Source organism: Mustela putorius, unplaced genomic scaffold, assembly GCF_011764305.1.
Source record: "Mustela putorius furo isolate JIRA1106 unplaced genomic scaffold, ASM1176430v1.1 tig00000382_pilon_pilon_pilon, whole genome shotgun sequence".
Taxonomy (NCBI): Eukaryota; Metazoa; Chordata; class Mammalia; order Carnivora; family Mustelidae; genus Mustela; species Mustela putorius.
The window spans coordinates 2,100,763-2,119,544 of record NW_025421367.1 but is presented as its reverse complement, the minus strand read 5'-3'; the positions used below and the strand labels follow the sequence as shown (position 1 = coordinate 2,119,544).

Here is an 18,782-nt window from a genome sequence, read left to right as displayed (position 1 = left end):
GAGACTAGAGCCTGGCAGAGCGATCTCCAACAAAAGCCACAGGAACACTACTACGAATGGATATTCAAGGCCCAAAGTAAATCTCTCATCATTAATAGTAATGTGATTGCTAATTTGATGGCAATTTCTATTACAGGTACTGTTCTTAATAGAGGCCAATTGGTAAGAAACGGAAAAACGCACCTCATTAAAAAATTCATTATCAGGGGCGCCTGCGTGGTTCAGTGGGTTAAAGCCTCTGCCTTCGGCTCAGGTCATGATCCCAGGGTCCTGGGATTGAGTCCCACAAAGGGCTCTCTGCTCAGCAGGGAGCCTGCTTCCTCCTCTCTCTCTCTGCCTGCCTCTCTGCCTACTTGTGATCTCTGTCTGTCAAATAAATAAAATCTTTAAAAAAAAAAATTCATTATCAGTTCCAAGCATAACAACTGTAATTTTATTTCTGAGGCCCTGGGAGCACTGGGACTGGAGCCTTTTAGGCGGTCTTCATATACACTCCAATTGCTTCGCAAGAAATCAACGGCTATATATTAATTTGGGCTGTGCCCAGTTTAGCATGTGGGTGTTACAGTTCAGGTATGATTTTGCCCTATATATGCAGAATCTGCAAAAGAGAATAATTAAAAAAAAAAAAAAAAGAGGCCAAAACAGAGATTCTGAGCTTCCTGCACCAGTGGCATTTGTGAGTTTCCACAGAGCGGGAATACATGGCTAGACACTCTTTTCGGACTCATCGAGGGGAACTAGCTCAGGCAAGGCAACCAGCGAGCACCCCTTCCATGCTAAACAATCTGATTTTCTAATGCAAGGTGGACATCAGTGATGTCCCTGCAATGAATCTACGAGGGGAAACTTTTCCAGGGCTCTATCTCATTTCCCTCTTCCACACTCTCTCAGCTCTCAAGCCACTGCTGATCGTCCAGCCCGGTGCCCTGCAAGATAGTCCTGGGCGAGAAGGACATGCTCCTCTTCCAGAAACAGGTGTGGGCTGAGCTCAAACACATGCCTATGTTCTCAAAAATTATAGACCACCTGACGCTCAAACCCCGTTTTAGTGAAGGCCTCTTTTATTGGATTTGAAGCACAAGATAGGATGGTATTTCTCTTAAAATCAGTAAGTTCACACAGGCTACCTTTTTACTACAGATTAGAAACTTGGCAATTACATGATATTCGTCTACATAACAAAAACTGTGCGGAAGCTTCTGTTCTATTTGGTGTCGACTACATTTTCTATTAGACGCTACTATTGAACAAGTAGCTACTGACCAAGCAAGTCAAAAGAAAGAAACTGCAGACTGTTTTCAGGAGGTAAAATTAAATGTATTGCTTTTGTTATTTTTTTTCAACACAGAGAAGAGAGCGTTTGGTAAACTGGCTGTTCATAATTCTTTACTGAAACCTTAATACTCTCAGTAGGATGTTTTTGGAGGATACCTGTACAACACAAACTTTAGTATTATTAATAATTCAAGGACTCCTTCCAAGAATTTGGTCGATGTACTTCCTCTAAAGAGATATGAATTTAATCCAGTCAGAATCATAGAGCTAGCTGCCCCTTGCCTTCCATGCAGGGAAATCTGTATATACAAATTCATGTTTTACGTGGGCGGTATTCATTCAAAACTTAGCTCATTTTCCTAACGTAACTTCTTTACATTTATTAACGGTATAACAAGGTTTACAAAAACAGCTCTCTGCACATGTTTACAAGTATTAATTCATGTTTGGTATTTTATGCATTTAAATGCTTTTACTTAATGTTATCTGGCCTAAGAGTGAGTCAAAATTTGTTTCACATTTTTTACCTTTTAGTTCTTATCATCTATTTAAATTTTGTGTGGTAGTGGCATTCTTATTGCAATACGACTAGAGAGTCTAACAGTGCTTTTGCTTATAGTGTTTTTGCTATTTTTAATATTAAGCAGGGATTTTAGTGGAAATACCAGTGTTATAAATTGAGGCAGTAATTCTAAATGACACGTTTAATGATAATGCTAGTTCCAGAAGCAACATCATAATTAAAAAAAAAAAAAAACAAAACCCAGTGAATATTACTTCCTCTTAATTAAGGTCATGAACCTTCAGTAACCCTTCCTTCTTTTCTCTTGTCCTTTCTTGCGAATTGAACTATTTTCATTCACGGAGCCCTAATCAAAGGACCCAACAAAGCCATAGCTACTATAGTTAATACTTGCTTTCTCTAACTGGTCTCTCTCGAAAAAAAACAAAACAAAACAAAAAAACAACAACAAAAAACTAAGCAAGCTCTGACATACACAGACACTCGGGAATACCGGTAACTGTGCACGAGGGTTCCCATACACGTTCCCTTTCAGTCTAACACAGAAGAAGGGGCGGGACGAACACAGCAGTTGGGGCGTCGGAAGTTCTGCAACATGGACTGCAGGACGCTGTGCTGCCTTCCTTTGAGCTTTTTGTTGGAAGAAGTGTCTGAGGAAATGGATCTCCGGGACTGGCTGCTCTGAGCTTTGATTAATTTCTCATGTTCCCTGATTTGTCTTTGTAGATGGTTCTGGATGGCGATGCCCAGGGACTCCGGGTCCAGGGAGGCACCGTACACCTCCCAGGTCATGCCCTGCTCGTCCCACACGACGTCCCTGACACGCTTGGACTGTTTCAACTGCAGCTTGGCGTCGGCGCTAAGCTGCTGCTTCTTCTTCTCTCCCGGGGTGAGTCCCACCTGTGCGGCCGCCGCTGTCACGTTTAACTTCTGCTCCTTGAGGAACTCGCTGACGCGGCTGGCCCGGCGGGGGCTGGCTTTGACCAAGCGGGAAGGGGTCCTCTTGCCGGAACCTGGGCTGGAGTCCCCCATGGAGTCAACCGGCAGGCTCAGGCTGGTGGCTGTCTTGGTCTGTCTGCTTTCTTCCGAGGTACTGTCCTGGTTCTTCCTGACTGGGGACGGCGTGGGGCTGGCAGCGGATCCAGTGCCTGCACTTTCTTGAGATTTAGGGTTGAGCAGCAGGGTCTTGGCCTCTGCCCTTGCCCTGGCTTCGAGGCTATCGGTGCCCCGACATTCCTGCTGTTTTACTCTGCGCGGAGATGCAGGTTCTGTTGCCTGTCCTTTAGCAGTGGGATCCATGCTCCCGGACGGGTCGTCTTTGCTGGCAGGGCCACAAGAGTCAGAGAGTTGGCAGTCTGGGTTTGTTTGGGGACCATCTGTGGTTTTCACTGCAAACTCAGATGGCTTGCTTTCAAATTTCCCCAATTCATGATTTGTTTCAGTCTGACTTCCTGCCCGAACAGAAATCTGGTCAGTGGGGCTAGCTTTCTGGGAGCTAGAGTTCACGTTGGAAAGCTGTGTGGAAGTGGACTCCTCCCCTGTCGGGGCCATGCCTGCTGAGCCCCCATCTTTCTTGCACATATCTTGAGCCTTGCCAGATGCCACAGTGATCGCGGAGATTTGAAGGACCTCCCCTGGGAGGCTCCCCAACTTACAGTCCCCTTGGCAAGCCGTAGAAACTGCCGCAGTTGCCTGGATGTGCACCTCTGGCATGATGCCAGGGCGCTGGCTCGACTCCTGGGGGGCTAGGATGTCGTCAGACAGCTCCAGCTTATGGCTCCCATGGCCACTGCTGTGGCAGATGACACGCAGCTGCTCCTGTGGTTCCCGACACTCGGGAACGGGGATTTCCTTTAGGAACGCGGTGAGGATGCTGGGGCTGGTGGAGACGGACCTGCTCTCGACACTTGCCACTGCCTGCACCTCAGCGTCTTGCCGAGCCCTGCTGGCAACCTCTGGGACCTCACCGGCAGCTTGATTGGTCATTGTACTTGCTTCTTTGAACCTTGACACCTGGTGCTGTGTAGGCAACGGCACCTTTCCCAGATCTGGAGAAAATGTGGGCCCTTGGCTAGTGAGGTGGGATGGTTCAGATGTCACAGAAGTCATGGCCTGGCTGTCCGAGGTGGTGGCAGGGCGCCGTGTATGTCCAGAACACCCGTCTTCTCTCGCTGGAGACTCACAGGACCTTGTCTGGGAGTCACAAATGGCTCTGGGCCTCTCCCCTTCAGGTCCGCCTCCAGGAGAGGAGGTGTAGCTGAACACAGACGTTGCTGTATTTGCAGTTTGTGCCAGTCCCTGGACTACTTCTTGAGAGGGAAAATCACAGGGCACATGGGCTTTGCTGTTGCCCTGGGTGCTGCCCACAGGACAACTTGACTTTTCAGGTTGCTCCCCGTCTGAGGTTCTCCGGGTTTTCAGCAGTGTATCATCAGGCCCTGCTGAAGGGCTGGCACTAGGCTGGTTGCCTGGGATGGCCTGGTGGCTGTGTTGATTGGCTGGCATTGTAAATGCTTCGTCTAGAACATCCTTTCCTGCTGCAGAACACGGAGCTGGTGCTGTGGGCTCGCTGCTTCCCGGCAGCTGGGTATTGCCAGGAGAGTTGCGTGGAGGACACGCTTTTTCTACCTCACTGAAGACACTGGGGGAAGACATGTCCGGCGGAGTGGTCTCATGCTCAAAGGCCTGCATCAAGGCCTCAGCAGCTGCCCTGGGGCTAAGGACGGGCCCTTCAGGAGGGCCAGAAAGGCCATTGGTGTTCTTACAGAGGAGGGCAGGTCGAGACCGAGGTGAGGCAGGCTGCACTTCTTCTAGATCCTCTTCTTTTCCAGAAGCTGCAAGCAAGGAATTTTTAGCCGATCTCAAAGGGTCAGGTACGGTCCCCATGGAATTCTTCTTCAGGAAAACCTCAGCACTCTCCCCGGAGCTGTCTCCCTCTGGGAAGCAGTCTCAGCTCAGAGTGAAGACTCAGTCAGGGATGATTCCTCTGAGGGGTCCATCTGCGAATGAGGGAAACAGTATCATTAATACGGTACAGCATGTAAAGCCTGAAAATACACCAGCCGGTCATTTGTGCCAGATCTTACAAGCACATTGAAATTTTCTCCTATATCTGTTGATATAAGAAGAGATCTTGGGAAGAAAGATTTTGTATATTTTAATTATGCAAGTGTTATTTTGGTGCATTGGTACCTGCTTACATCCCATTGCTGTGTAGCAAACAGGTTTTTAATGTATTTACCTAAGCATATGGTAACGACCCAAAAGTCATTTGTGTAGTCTGATTTACTGCTACCAGAAAATCCTATAAAGCTACTGTAATCAAATCAGTAAGTATTGAAATAGGCCTAAACTGATATATGAAATAGAATATCTAGAGATAGATCCACATATAAATGAAGATTTAATATGTGACAAGAAAGGCAGTTCAATTTAGCAGCGAAGTGATGGATTATTTAATATAAGGAGCTGACAAACTGTTAATGCATCTAGAAGAAAAGAAAACTAGATGTTTATCTTACACCAACTCCAAAAATAAATCCTGGAAGCATTTAGATGGATTAAAGGTTGAAATGTAAAATAAACAAGTAAATAAGAAGCCTGTAAGAAAATCTAGGAAACATAATCTAGGGGCAGAAAGAGTAGGCTTCTTTTAGCAAAGGAGGAAATACAGAAACTATAAGAAAAACCATAAACCTAAGTGACTGAATAATACCCAAGAGTTCTATATGGCAAAAGATACCATAAACAAATATGATAGATTTGAAAAACAAATGTTTAAAACCCTAGAGGACATGCAAAAATATCTATAATATAGCAGACGCTCTTAGAAATTTACAGGAGATGGGGTGCCTGGGGGACTCAGTCGGTCAAGTGTCTGACTCTTGATTTTGGCTCAGGTCATGATCTCAGGGTCATGAGATTGAGCCCTACATGGGGCTCTGCACGGCGCATGGAGACTGCTCAAGATTCTCCCTCGCTTCCCCTCTGCCCCTTCCTTGACTGACCCTCCTCCCCCACCCACTCACAGGCTGGCTTGTGTATGTGCCCTCTCTTAAAAAAAAATTTACAGGGAGACAAAACCGTTCGTTGGAAAAATGGACACAGAATACAAAAATGCAGCTTGCAAGATAGGAAACCCACTCAGCAAGCTCATGGAAAGATGATCAAATTCATTTGTAGTCAAACGAATGCAAATAAAGTAACAATGAGATTTTACATCAACAGCACTTGCAAAAACTTAAAAAAAAAAAAAAGAGCTATAACATTATGGCCTGAGGAGATCTAGTGAAAGGCAGTATTTTTATTACTGGTGGGTGCAAACTGTGTACTGTTACAGCTTTCTTAGGGAAGTTTAGTTTTCTTTTTCTTTTCTTTTTTTTTTTTTTTAAGATTTTATTTATTTATTTGACAGACAGAGATCACAAGTAGGCAGAGAGTCAGGCAGAAAGAGAGGAGGAAGCAGACTCCTGGCTGAGCAGGGAGCCTGATGTGGGGCTCGATCCCAGGACCTGGGATCATGACCTGAGCTGGAGGCAGAGGCTTAACCCACTGAGCCACCCTGGCACCCTGGAAGTTTAGTTTTCAAAATGAAAAATACACATCCTCGACACAGTGATCCCACCCCTATCTACAGAAATAAAACAGTAGCATGTCTAGACAGAGATACAAGTATGCTTATTGAAGTACTTTTTCTAAGGGTAGAAAACTGGGAACAAATTGCTCTCCCTGAATGGGGAAATACTGGAAGAGATCATGACATATCTATTGGAGAGTGTTATGTGACCATTTAAAAAAACAGCTGTTTAGGCTGTTAAGTATTCACTTGGGAGGGATTTCCCCCAGGATGACTGAGCCAGAAGGGCAAGGTAAGGAAAAGAATACATATATTTTCATTTTTGTCAAGCAATGACCTAAAATACTGCATTAAACCACACACTGACCAAAACCACACACTGTGTGTTTGTGTGTGTGCGCACAGACATGTTTGCATATGAATATATAAATTCCAAAAATATTTAGAATGAGACATATTAGGTCTTAATGGAAGGAATGTGATGAGTTGAAGACAGAAAAGGAGAGATGGAGGTACTGAAAAGTGGGAAAGGGCTAAACTTTTAAAAGAGTATATCTGAATTTTAAACTGTATATCCAACTTTTTTTTTCTCCTCCAAACCAGCTCTTCCTTGTAACTTTATTATGTATATTAACCTGTTGAATTGAATATTCCCATCCTTGGTCTTGACTGTTTTCTGCTCACTCTAATCCTTTCCTCACGTTTATATGCCATGTCTTCTTTATTGAAGTTTTTAAAAATTTTTTTTTATTTTTTATAAATTTATAATAATATATTTTTATCCCCAGGGGTACAAGTCTGTGAATTGCCAGATTTACACACTTCACAGCACTCACCAAAGCACATACCCTCCCCAATGTCCATAACCCCACCCCCCTTCTCCCAACCCCCCTCCCCCAGCAACCCTCAGTTTGTTTTGTGAGAATAAGAGTCACTTATGGTTTGTCTCCCTCCCAATCCCATCTTGTTTCAGATTCTTCTCCTACCCACTTAAGCCCCCATGTTGCATCACCACTTCCTCATATCAGGGAGATCATATGATAGTTGTCTTTCTCTGCTTGACTTATTTCACTAAGCATGATATGCTCTAGTTTTATCTACATCATCGCAAATGATAAGATTTCATTTCTTTTGATGGCTGCATAGTATTCCATTGTGTATATACACCACATCTTCTTTATCCATTCATCTGTTGATGGACATCTAGGTTCTTTCCATAGTTTGGCTATTGTGGACAGTGCTGCTATAAGCATTCGGGTTCACGTGCCCCTTCGGATCACTACGTTTGTATCTTTAGGGTAAATACCGAGTAGTGAAATTGCTGGGTCATAGGGTAGTTCTATTTTTAACATTTTGAGGAACCTCCACGCTGTTTTCCAGAGTGGTTGCACCAGCTTGCATTCCCACCAACAGTGTAGGAGGGTTCCCCTTTCTCCGCATCCTCACCAGCATCTGTCATTTCCTGACTTTTTAATTTTAGCCATTCTGACTGGTGTGAGGTGAATATTGGAGTTTTCTGCTGCAATCACTTTTTGGGCCCCAAACTCATCTTCCCCTCTCCTTCTTTCTCATCTGCCTTGAGTATGCCTTTCCTCCCTCTTTCTGTCCTCCTCATTCTCAAAAAGCTGACCCATTCTTCAAGAATCCACTTAAATATTATTTTCTTTCTGAAGGCCTCTAAAGCTTTCAAGTCATAAAGTCTCTTTTAAAATCATACAGCTATTGTTATCTGGATCCTTCTTACGCACTGTTTTTGTACCTTTGCTACTTGTATAAATGTCATTATTTCTCCAAAAGGACTTGAAGTTCCAGAAGGGAAGGGGACATGCTTATTGACGCTTTTCTGTTCACTCCACAGGAGGCAATGCAAAGTCTTGTGCATAAAAAGGTGTTAATTGATCCCATTTCCCTCCCAAAGAACCATTATTAAATCCCCACCAAACTTCCAAATTTTAACTGAGGACATGAACTATTAATCAAAACACAATTTAAAAGAGTGCTATTTTTGAAAGAAAATGGTTGTATCTTATTTTTGAAACTTTATCTGTAATTCAGTGTTAGACAATTAAAAGCAAGTACTGTGGACACCTGCTACAAAAGCTGGAAGGTTTCATGAAGCTAGGAGTACAGAACATCTCCTGTGTTCTATAGCAGAAGCCAAGAAACCTGGTTTGCGAAAGACGACTGTGAAACATAAACAGCTCAAGGTTCAGCAACAGAAGTTGGAAGACCGAGAAAAAGATGACGGATTTCAGAAAACTCTCAGAATTCACTGCACTGACTTCCGTTTTCCACAGATGGCTAACTGCTTATACTGGCTTAACTCTGAAAGGGTGTTTTTTAAAAATTGGTTAATAGAAGTAAAATTATCCATCAACTCAAGAATCAGAAAGAAAAACCAGATTGCCTGTAATTCATCTCTTGTTTCACGAGTAGATAAGAAACCAAAATTTCTCAAACAAGTCTGCTAAAGTAATTGTCACAGCATCCTCATGCACCCAGGAAAAAAACCCCACCTCTCCTCTTTTCATGTCCCCTCTCCAACCAAAAGCAGAAATCTAGAGTCTCCCATAGGTCAGACAAACAGGGCATTTTAAAAGTAATTATTTGGTACTTTAGAGTAAGGAGGATGTATCTTTTAAAACCAAGCTGAGTCCATTAAGTAAGATTTAAAAACCTCTAAAAATGAAATTACAGGAAGCCCACAGGCTGAACGAATCCCTGCCGCAGGGGTGTGTGTGAGAGAGAGAGAGAGAGAGAAAGAGGGAGTCAGTGAGCAAATGACCACATGCATGAAGGCAGGAGGCAGGGTGTGTGTCCTGCATGGTTTCCCCATCTCTCCCTTTCTTCCCCACCTCCCAGCTCTTTCCCCTTTCTCCTTCCTTTTCCCTCCTTTTCTTCCCCCCCCCCAAACTGAAGAGATCTTTCATAAAAAGTCAGATTTCTCTTTGTTAATCTTAAAAAACCCAGAAAGTGTGAATTACTAGACAGTAACCACTAGGTGGTGATGATGAGGGCTGGCCATCTTGATGAGCATGGACCTTCCAAGTGATGCATTCCCCACCCACCTTGCTTTCCTAGTTAGTCTTACTTACCCAGGCTTGTGAGGGCAGCTAAGTTTGAGAACTTTGCTCTAAGAACACAAACAGAGTACACTTCCCAACCTAATTTTGAGTCCTCTGAGGGCAGGTTGGCCGTGTGTTTAAGAACATGGACCATGGGGCCAGAATTTCTGGATTAGATATCAGTTCCACTAGCTAGCTCCAGTTGTATTTGGGCAAGTAACTTAATCTCTCAGGAAACCCCTTTAATCTATAAATTGAGAATAGTAATAAAAATAGTACTGCCTCATTGGGATGTTGTGAGGGATAGATTTATTTATTTTTAAAAGATTTTATTTATTTGAGAAAGAGAAAGCATACGCTGTGGGGAGGGACAGAGCAGAGCGAGATGCAGACTCCCGACTTGAGCAGGGGGCCTTGATGCGGGGCTTGATCCTGTGACCCTGGGATCATGACCCCAGCTGAAGACAGCCATTTAAAGGACTGAGCCACCCAGACACCTCACAGAAGAGATTTAACGTTTAGAACAAACAGCGTCTTGGCACACACATATCAAACACCTGATGAGCATTAGCTTCTTTTGAAAACCTCAATATTTAGGCTTTGATTTGTGTTAAAGAAAAAAATTATTCTGACATTTGTGAAAATGGTAAGGAAGATTTTATTCTAGACTATTGGGACAGGTATCAAGACTACTGCATGAGGAGAGAAAGATCAAGTTTACCTCCAAATACAACTGCAAGAATAAGTGGGAATTTATAACTAAGGAGCAGCACCCAGTTGTCAGGCTCCCTGCTCTGTGGGGATCCCGCTTCTCCTTCTCCCTCTGCCCCCCACTCATGCTTGCTCTCTCCCCCTAGTGTGCTCTCTCCCAAATAAAATCTCAAAAAAAAACAAAAACAAAGAAAGAAAGACAAAAGAAGAGGGCTCAGAGGAGACTGACTAAAGTCATTCCAAGAGGGAGTCCTTGTCTTTGTCATTTGCTGTGGTGAATATGAATTTTCCAGGAGACTCTTTGTAGCAAAATGAATTCTTTCTGAATCAGCCACGAATCACAGGGTACCTCTGAATCTGCCTTTAAGTTTGATGGTTACTAGACTCTTAATAGCATGTCCCTTTGGTCCTTCTGCCCTTAAAATCAGGAGCAAGGATTTCAGGCCTTGTGGTAGCAATGCAGCAAGCCTGCAAGGTACACATTATCCACCTTTTACAGGAAAGGAAACTGAGTCCCAGAGGTTAAGTAACCTACTCAAGGCTGAAGACCTATAATTTCTATTGAACTGAATTTTAATGGATGCAAATGCCTCGGCTCCTTCTGTGCTGCTTCCTTATTATCTGTAACTCTGGAAAGGAAGGGGGAAAAAATACACACACATATCTGGAAAAAAAATGGAAAGGAAGTGGAAAAAATATATAGATATAGATACAGATATAGATCTCTCTGCAAGGGGTTTAACTCAGGGGCCTGGATGGCTTCAACACAGACTACAGAGACGTTCATAACTGGTCACTTTATGAACAGCCCGCCTTCTTGAAGGCTGCCATGGCCACCATTCATCCTGAAAACAGTGGGTTCCACTACTGTGCCACGCTGCCTATTTTCATAACAGACGCCCACGCTTAATAAGACAGGCAGCAGGGAATCTCAGCCCTTTGTGATTTGCTCCCAGACTGCTCTGGTGGAAAGAGCATTAGACAGAGAGAACGGAGAGAAGCTTGGTACTCCTGGACCAGCAGGATGCTGATCGGCTGCAGGTCACAGAGATAATCCCGTGGGCAGCAATTACCCGTGCCTACTTCACAACTGCCGCATTGCTAGAACAAGGGCTTCAGGATGTCATTGCATCTCTTTAGTGACATTTTAGGCAGGTGTTACAGGGACCTTGGTGATACCTTGGTCTCCAGACATCTCACAGCAGCTTTTACCTTCAGGTGGATACGCAAAGACCCTTGAAGAAGAGGGAGGCAAGAGGTTAGAGACTATTACTCCTTACGAAAAGGATAAAGAAAAAAAATGTCATCTGACATCCTATTCAACCTGATTTTTTTTTCTTTTGCTCCCCTTTATCGAGGAGCTTCGCCGAGATATTTGCATTCTGAGCCCAGCAGATCCTGCCAGTGCACAGTTTTAAGGAGAGGTGATTCAATCCCAAGAAACACCCACAAGCTAGGAAAAGCAGCTCATTCTTTCTTTAAAAATTCATACCTTCACACTAACAAATGCACTTCAAAGATACTCGCTGAAACACTGGTTCTTCCCTTTGAGCTGCGTCTAAAGCAAATCAGAATGGCTGGAGAGACAAGAAGCCTGCTTTGCTGGTGCCACTCACAGCGCCAGGTAGACTTTCAACCCTAATGGCTCCTGTAATAAAGGTGCAGGAAAACAAGCTACATTACATCCCTCTCCCTATTCGGTTCTTTGGTTCAGCGCCGGTCTGGAAAAACAAACGCGTGGCTTATTATTCTCTCACTGAATTCCATTGTAAGCAGGGCCGATGAAAACCAAGACGTAAAAAAGGGCTTTAGGAAGCGTTTAGACCCCAAGTTTATCCCCCCTCTTTTGTCCAACACAAAACCTGACCAGGCAGCTTCTAAATTCACAACAGCCTCACAGGGCTCAGCAGGCGCATACTGATTTGCTTTCTGTATTCCAAAGACTGTTCTGGAGGTGAACGTATTCCATCCTCAGAGTAACTCTGAGGTGGGACCTACTAGGAGTTCCACTCTGCAGTTGTGGAAACTGAGACAAGACCACATACACGGTAAATGTGAGAGACCAGATTGAAATCCAGGCCCTCCGACTCCAGAGTCCACACAAGGAGGGAAACGGGCACCTCTTCACGGAGGCAAGCACTGTCCTCAGACAACAAGGAAAACAACATTAGACTTGGGAAACATAGGCTTGTGACTGATGAGGGAGCAGAAGGCAAGCTGAGAGCAAAGCACCAGCCAATACCCCGCAATCCCCTCTCCCCACGCCACCCCCTAGGAATCTGTGTGACATTCCTCAGGCACTCCCTAGGAAGAAAAAACAAATGGTTAACTTCTAGAGATTACAGTCCAGCCAGACACTAGTTTCCCTCGGTTCACAGCCGTCTTAGTGATTCACAAGTAAAAAGCATTCTTATCAATGACCTACCTTCCTGAAGGAAATATAGATAAAATTAAACGTCCTTATAATCTGCAGCCCACTGATAAATATTTGAGACCGGCAGAAGCTCCCCACGGTCTCAAAGTTAATATGCCTTGCTAGGGGGAAAAACAACCTCAACTTGACAATGGCCGGGCCTCCAGAATCTCGAAGGTCCTCTTTAGCATATGAAAGTTCTTTTGAAAACCTCCCTTTTCCTCATCTCCCCGTGCTTTCAATAAAACCACTTTTTGCACCAAAAACATCTCAAGAATTCTTTCTTGGTCATCCGCTCCATACCTCACCCCATCAAACTTCACTCTCTCAGAGCTTTTTCTGTATCCTTGCTTAATAAAAGTCTATCGCTTTACTCACTCTCCTTTGTCCGTGAAATTCATGCTTCGACTACATGAGATAAGGACCTCCCTCTCCTGCTCTGAGACCCTCTTACTAATTCAGACGAACAGAAGGAATTTGGATATTTTAAGGGCCACAGACTTTTCTGAGAAGCTGCTGAAAAATAGGGATCCCTTCTCTAGAAACAGACATGCACATACACACAGACACACAGACACACACACACAGACACCTGCAGATAATTTTAGGGGGTTCATGCCTGGAAACCTTCCCCAGACCATCCATTAATAATAGCCTTTTATCTAAGGAAAAACTTCACAAAACTCAGGTAAGTGCCTCGCATTACTGTTATAGCATTTAAAGGAAATAAATTAAACTGTGAGCATAGTTTTGGGAAGATAACAGATACATACTCATGAATTATTAATATTTTAAGAAATTATTATTTTGGCATCATTTACCTAAGAAGGAGGGAACTGTGCAATATATTTTATAGTCTGTTTTAAATGGTCCAGTGGAAATGTTTACCTTTTATATTCTCCCAAACCCCTAATGACTACCGTTTGAAGAGGAAACTTTAGCTAATTCAAAAACTAACAGGGTAATGAGGTTTTTTTTTAATTTTTATTTTTAGATCATGTGGGAGACATGAACGTTTGGGTCCTTAGCAAAATCAAGACTCAGGTTTCAAAAACCTGAAAAATTAACCCTTCAACAGCTCCGTTCTCCTACCTGTGGAGCTAACTCATAGCTAAATATCAAAGCTGCTGTTTTAAAATGCCTAAACTAAAGTTTTTTTTTCAATTGAATGTTTCAGGGGAAAATGATTAAAATATTTGTTTTGTTATAGTCTCCCTTTTCTAATCAAGCTGACTCCTCTCATTTCCTTGGTTTGCCAGATAGATACTCAACTCTGAATGTTTTCCTCTTTTGCAACTCAGCTTTGAAGGACTTCAATTGCGAGCTTATTTTAATTGCAAAGAGAATGCAACAGGATCTCAGCGCTAACTGATGGTTCAACAACACGCTATTAGCAATAAACTAAGCAGCTCTGCATTTGCATTTTAAAATCCTGCGTGAGCTATGATCAAAAGCTGCCCTGCATCCCAATTTTCTCAGGATATATTTAGCACCACTCAGCCTTACAAACAAGTATTCTTGTCCTTGCTTCGTTCCTCCCTGACCTTGCCTTTTTCCTGGGCTGCTGCACTTCCTCCGCGCCCCCCCCACGGCCCTCCCCCCAACACCATGGCGATCTCATTAAAACCAGGCCTCCACTCCACCTGCTTTCCCTCTGGCAAAGGCAGCTCCGGTGTGCCGAGTGGGAACCTAAGCGGAGACCCTTGCTACCCAGCTGCGTGCTGAAAGCTTATTAGTGATTTCTGCTTTTAGCTCCCGTCAGAAACGGGCCAGGAGTCGCTCCTCCCACACTTGGGTCTTTAATCATGTCGAACGAGGGCAACGTGCCTGGTGGCAATCTTGGCGGTGAAGGAAACAGAAATGGAAAAGGCTGTGGACGGAGCTGGTCAGTCGAGGCTCTCGTGCCCCTCCAGGGGACAGGGAAGCCAGGGAGAAGGCAGATTGGAAAGTACAGATTCCTTGGGGCCTCGAGTCTGGACCTCCTGCAGAGCTGCCTTTTTATTGTTTTTGAGGAGGACCACAGTGCTCTGCTCTTGAGAATGAACAGTCTCTATGCTGAGGTCAGGATCTTTGCTGGGTCTGTGAGTTGTGATTAAAAAAAAGAAGAAGAATCATCAACAACCTGTCACTCTCCTGCTTTTGAGTCTGTAAAACATGGTGTTCAGCATCACGAGGTACTTCTAGTTTTGATTTTTGCCCTGAAGGAGATTTCAATCCATTTGACGAGACAAGACGAACTCAGTCAGAAGTTATAAATGAGCAGGAGGGTATGTAATTAAGTGACTAATGCCGGGGTAATAAACTTCACCGTAGTTCAAATCAGGGGAAAGGCCAATACTTTTTATTCAATTGACATTTCCTGGTACAATGTTTTTGTAGGCTAGAAAAAATTGCCTGTGTAGTCTAACGAAAAATGGATATTTGAAAGTAAGAGAAAGGTGAAGCAAGTAATAGCAAAAAAAGAATGGTCTTTGATTAAAAGGAACATAATCCCTTAAGTCACACCGAGACAATCAGGAAGTACTGCTAAATCCAGTCACTCCTTTAGTAAGCTTTCTTTGTGTCACATATTCTGGATACAAATATAAATAAGATATATTCACGTTTTGAGGAGCCCAAAGTATCTGCAAATCCTTAATTTCAATACAATATAATGTTGTAACAGAAATGAAAAATTTCTTAAAAATGTACGATGGAAGCAAGCACATTGGTTTGGCAGAGACCTTAGGTTAGAGAGTGAAGAATGCTAAGGTTGAAAAGATGGATTTAAGGTGATGGAGAGGAAGCTGATGTTCATCTAGGTCAGAGTTGCTTACCTCTGCACCACTGACATTCTGGACCAGGTAACTTTGTGGGGAGGAGTGGGGGGGCGGAATGTCCCATGCAATGTGTTTCCCCAAATCTCCAGCCTCTCCCCACAAGATGCCCACCGAGCCACCACCCTCCCATTTGTGACTACCACACATGTCTCCGGACATTGTCAAAGGGCTCCTGGGAGGCACGACTGTCGCCAGGTGAGAACCACTGATTGAAGACGTGAGCATATTCACCTTTGATAAAAAAGAACATCCTGAGAATGAAGGCCTGTGCGTTGAAGTAAGAAATTCTGAACCTAGTCCAGCTAGGCAGGCATTATAGTTTCCTGGTCTCCTGTCAGAAGCAGTGTTCTTTGTATTCCACCTGTGAGAATGCAAATTAGTATAATTTCTATAGAAAACAATGCTAATACTTGTCAAAAATACAAGGTCACATACACACTGACTCAGCAATTCCACATTAGGAGCTAACCTTATGGGTAAAATAAATAAATGTACTTATCAGTGTAGGTACATGGTTATTCACTGTATGAAATAAAAGATTAGAAGCAATCTAGAAGTTCACTAATAGGGAGAGGGTCAATTATAAAAATTATGGTACTTTTATATAATGGTATACTAAGCACTTGTATTTAAGAAGGGAAAACTCTTAATGTATTCATACAGAACAATCTCCAAAATAAATTCAGTAACAGATACCCAGCGATAATTTAAAAAAATCTTGGGGCACCTGGGTGGCTCAGTGGGTTAAGCCTCTGCCTTCAGCTCAGGTCATGATCCCAGGGTCCTAGGATCGAGCCCCGCATGGGGCTCTCTGCTCAGCAGGGAGCCTGTTTCCCATCTCTCTCTGCCTGCTTCTCTACCTGCTTATGATCTCTCTCTCTGTCAAATAAATAAAGTCTTTTTAAAAAATAATAAAATAAATAAATAAAAATTAAAAATAAAAAAATTTAAAAATCTTAAGATACAAAGCAGTATGTTTAATATGCATTTGTATTAAGAGGGGACAAAGAATATATTTTGCTTGTATATACACCAAATATCTCTGCAAGAGTAAGTAAGAAATTGCTATCAGAGGAGGGGAACTGAGTGTCTGGGCAACAGGATATGTGGGAAGACTTTTCACTCTATAGCCTGTTGCACTTCTTGAATTCTAAACTATATAAATGTATTGCCTATTCAAAAATAATTAAAAAAAAAATTAAAAGCTGATGCTTCTCAATGAGGCAAAACTGAACAGTCACACGTGCTGAAGCTTTTCTGTCAGTGATGACGGATTTATGCTGGTCGATCCTTCCACACTCTTCCATCTGCTTTTTGCTATGCAAGCAGGTTAGCCTGGCCATGAAACTAGTTAAAGGAAACCATAATTTCCTTATCTATCCTGGCTATCTACAAGCTCCAAGCTAGGCAATGTAATTATTTTCCAAAGTCAACAGCTGAAAAATGCTTTTTATAAAGTGATGCCTGTTGGGCAAAAAAAAAAAAAAAAAAAAAAAGTTTACTTGAGTTTCTTTTCCCAGACTCTCTGACTCCCATTTATCAGCTGATTTCTTTTTCACCCTCTTTCCTATTGCTGGTAGCTCTAACAGCTGGTTCTCAAATTATATACATCCACTCAAACAATAAATCCCCCAAGAATGGCCTAAAGCCAAATTCTATGAAATTGGGTCAAAAGAGCAATGAAAATGATTTATTTATTTTGTCTATATGATGAGAACTGACTAAATGGAAAGATATAAAGTTTAGAATACATATTTTAATTGCCAGTTACCAAGTCCACCTCTTCAAACGCCACCAGGCTCCCCTGAATGGATCGTTTCTCACAGCAAGGCAATGTCAGGCCACCTTACCTGATCTTGATCGAGCCATTCTAAAACCCGCCCTCCACCTGCTGCTAATGTTATCTTTCTAAAACAAACATACAGGTATGAAACTTCTCTGTGCAAAACAATTTAATGGTTCTCCACTACCTGTAAAATAAGATGCACTCTCCTCAGCCCAGTTTAAAAAACTGTCCTTCATTCTCTGATTCATGTCCCTCTTAAGACCAGTGTCCTCTCTCATTATCACTTGCCAGACCTTGTATGTTACTTTTCTTCAGACAAGTTTCAAAGAAGGTTTATATTCATTTTTCCAAAGGAGAAAACTGAGGCTCTGAAAAACCTAGCTCACCCAAGTTGTTGGTTTAATAAGTCAAAGAGTTGGAATTCAAAACCAAGTGAGTCCGATTCCCAAATTCTATCGCCTCCAAGCTTATGGGAATGGGAGGTAAAAATGAACTCATGATATACGCAGATAGAAGACAGTGAGTAAATCTGAAAAGTACTTCTGAAAGATAATTCCTCCCTAAGACCTTCTCTGATAACACCGACCAAAAGCAACTATCAAATCTCTCATCTCCTGTAGCTACTTGTTTATTGTTTTAGTGACCTCAGGGAACTGAGGACATTTTGCCTCATTCTTGGTTCTCCAGGCAAGAGGCACAGCCCCTGCAAAGGCAGGAGTTTGAGGGGAAGAGTGAAGAGTTCAGCCTGACAGCTGGAGCTGTGTAGGAGGGGAGATTAGAGAAGGAAGGTGGAGGGGCGGGGATCACACAGGGCTTCTTGAGGTCTTTGTGCATGTGTCTGTCACCCTCTCAGGGAGGTCCTTCTAGATAAAGCTACTGTTAAATTGCAAGTCTTCTGACTTCTACTCTGTCACTTTGAAAGTTTTACCATGCTTGCTTACTGTTTTGTTGTTGTTGTTGTTTTTCATAGCACTAATCACCTTTTAAAGTACTGAAACATTTACCCATGTATTGTGAGTTTCGTATATTTATTGACTGTTTTCTGGACATGCGGGCTGGAATGCAAGCTCTAAGAGGGCAGCACTTTTATCTACTTCTGCTCATTTTCTATACCTGAAGTGCCTAGTGAAATGAATGGCTCATAATAAGCTCTCACAAACACGGGTTGGATGAATCAATGTTGCCTTCTGCATTTTAGCCTACCTTCATGATATGCCATAATTTCTATGATTTTCATTTAGTTTCTACTAGAATTTGAAGATAGATTTTGCCTTGAGAACATATATATACAGCGAAGGTAACCAAATATTCTGGATGTTCTGGAGGAGGAGTGTAGTTAAAAATACTGAGTTATATTGCCACCATAAGTATCCTTGTACATGCTTCAATTTTCATCTGAGATGTGGTCTTACAAAAAGGGACACACAAGATATGTATATATCTTTTGTTCTTTTTTTCCTGTTGGCTAATTTAGACAACAAAGTCTACTCCTCCAAAGATATTTAACTGTATACAGAGATGGACATATTCTTATTCCAACCCTAGGTGGCGTACATCTTATTTGGGGGCTTGTAAATAACTGATTACAATGTCCCTTTTTGCTTAAAATAC

General features: G+C 42.8%; 1 protein-coding gene across 3 annotated transcripts in view; it reads right to left on the bottom strand.

Moving 5' to 3' along the window:
• Positions 1 to 1,298: 1,298 nt before the first annotated feature.
• GPRIN3 (GPRIN family member 3) overlaps positions 1,299 to 18,782 on the bottom strand; it is a 61,438-nt gene continuing 43,954 nt past the window's right edge. For all 3 annotated transcript variants that reach the window (XM_013058037.2, XM_004756078.3, XM_045079364.1), the window contains one exon: positions 1,299 to 4,800. In XM_013058037.2, coding sequence (XP_012913491.1) covers positions 2,333 to 4,687 — 2,355 coding nt within the window. In that variant the 5' untranslated portion in view covers positions 4,688 to 4,800 and the 3' untranslated portion in view covers positions 1,299 to 2,332. The remainder of the gene's footprint in view (positions 4,801 to 18,782) is intronic.